Source organism: Rhagoletis zephyria, unplaced genomic scaffold (genome assembly GCF_001687245.7).
Source record: "Rhagoletis zephyria isolate East Lansing unplaced genomic scaffold, Rhagoletis_zephyria_1.1 Rzeph_scaffold_39393, whole genome shotgun sequence".
Taxonomy (NCBI): domain Eukaryota; kingdom Metazoa; phylum Arthropoda; class Insecta; order Diptera; family Tephritidae; genus Rhagoletis; species Rhagoletis zephyria.
The window spans coordinates 1,602-2,918 of record NW_016196448.1 but is presented as its reverse complement, the minus strand read 5'-3'; the positions used below and the strand labels follow the sequence as shown (position 1 = coordinate 2,918).

Here is a 1,317-nt window from a genome sequence, read left to right as displayed (position 1 = left end):
CTTGGATCGGGTTGCTAACCCTCCGGCAAACATTTTCGATGGATATTTCCGCTGGATTTCCTCATGGATTGGCTCATCGTCGAACAGCATCATCAGCTCTAGTTTACGTGTGTCGTTGCTCATAAAGCGCAACATATTCGATACCATTTCACTTTTATATTCAGACTTCAACTGCGGGTTCAACTCTTGAAGGCGATGCAAACATACACTGGAAATATCTGTACTAGCTACAATGCTATCTATAAAATTCAGCTTTGATGAAACTTTCAAGGCAATCGTCGGAATACCGTCGGACGAGAACTTCTTCTTCGGTTCCATCACACGTTGGAAAATTTTGGACTGACAGGGCTTACGATTAATGAATGTGGCATTGTATTTTTCACATAAAAGGGCTTGGTCTTCTTCACGAACTACGTCTTTAGGCGAATCCAGTGATTCGACAAATTTCCGGTAGGAAATTATTATAAAGATCATGAGAAGACCTAACGACAATACTCCCAGCAAAGAGTAGATTGACTGCCAAAGAAGGCTGTTGGTAATCGACGCCGGCGCATAAGCTGGAGCATGTGCCACGTAGTCGTTAACTATGTCAAAGAAGAACGCCTCGCAATCGCTGGCCGACAATCGATTCGGGTGTATGCTGATTGGTATCTTTTGGCTAAGTAATGATGTTTCGCGATTAGGAAATATGAAACTTTGAAGTGCCATCCAGAAATATGGCGCACGCTGCTGTCGCAAAACCAATTCGGTGCAGTGTTGAGTTGCCTGCTGGAACCAGGTATAACATGTTGAGCTGAGATCCAAATCCGGATGTAGCGCCCGGCAGAAATTATCCAACAATGAGTTTGGCGACAGCTACACATGAGCAGACAGAAGGAAAAGTATGAGGCACATACAAAAGTATTGACAAACAACCACGGTCAATTTATACTTACAATTTTTGCGCGATGAATCGTACTTGTTGCTTTGGGCATTGTTTTTAATAAACTCATATACACATGTATATGAATGTACGTATGTTATGTTTGTATGTACTAAGTGTTCCGGAGAAAAATTAATGAACGCTGTGTTAAATTCAAATGAATTTTGTTGAAGTATTTAAAATGTTTTCATCGGAAAATTTCCTTTGGGTAACTGATTTAAAAATGAAATTTTCCAAATTCCTATAATTGTACATATGTATATATTGTGTATTTTTTTTTATGATGCATTAATAAAACAAAGGTGATTTACGTTGGCTACTTCTCGCTCTAGTCCGCCACCTTGTGCTGCCTCAGGAAATTTCAATTGCCTCTTTGAAAAACTACCCTTCGTTTA

The 1,317-nt window shown here is 39.9% G+C and overlaps 1 protein-coding gene across 1 annotated transcript; it reads right to left on the bottom strand.

Annotated features, from left to right (window-relative positions):
- Window positions 1-19: 19 nt before the first annotated feature.
- LOC108354803 (uncharacterized) lies at window positions 20-998 on the bottom strand (the record flags this gene model as incomplete). Its single annotated transcript, XM_017605972.1, has 2 exons — window positions 936-998; window positions 20-855 (listed from the first exon to the last, which is right to left on the bottom strand). Coding segments are annotated over exons 1-2 (893 nt in total), but the record flags the coding sequence as incomplete, so codon positions are not given.
- Between the last annotated feature and the right edge of the window lie 319 nt (window positions 999-1,317).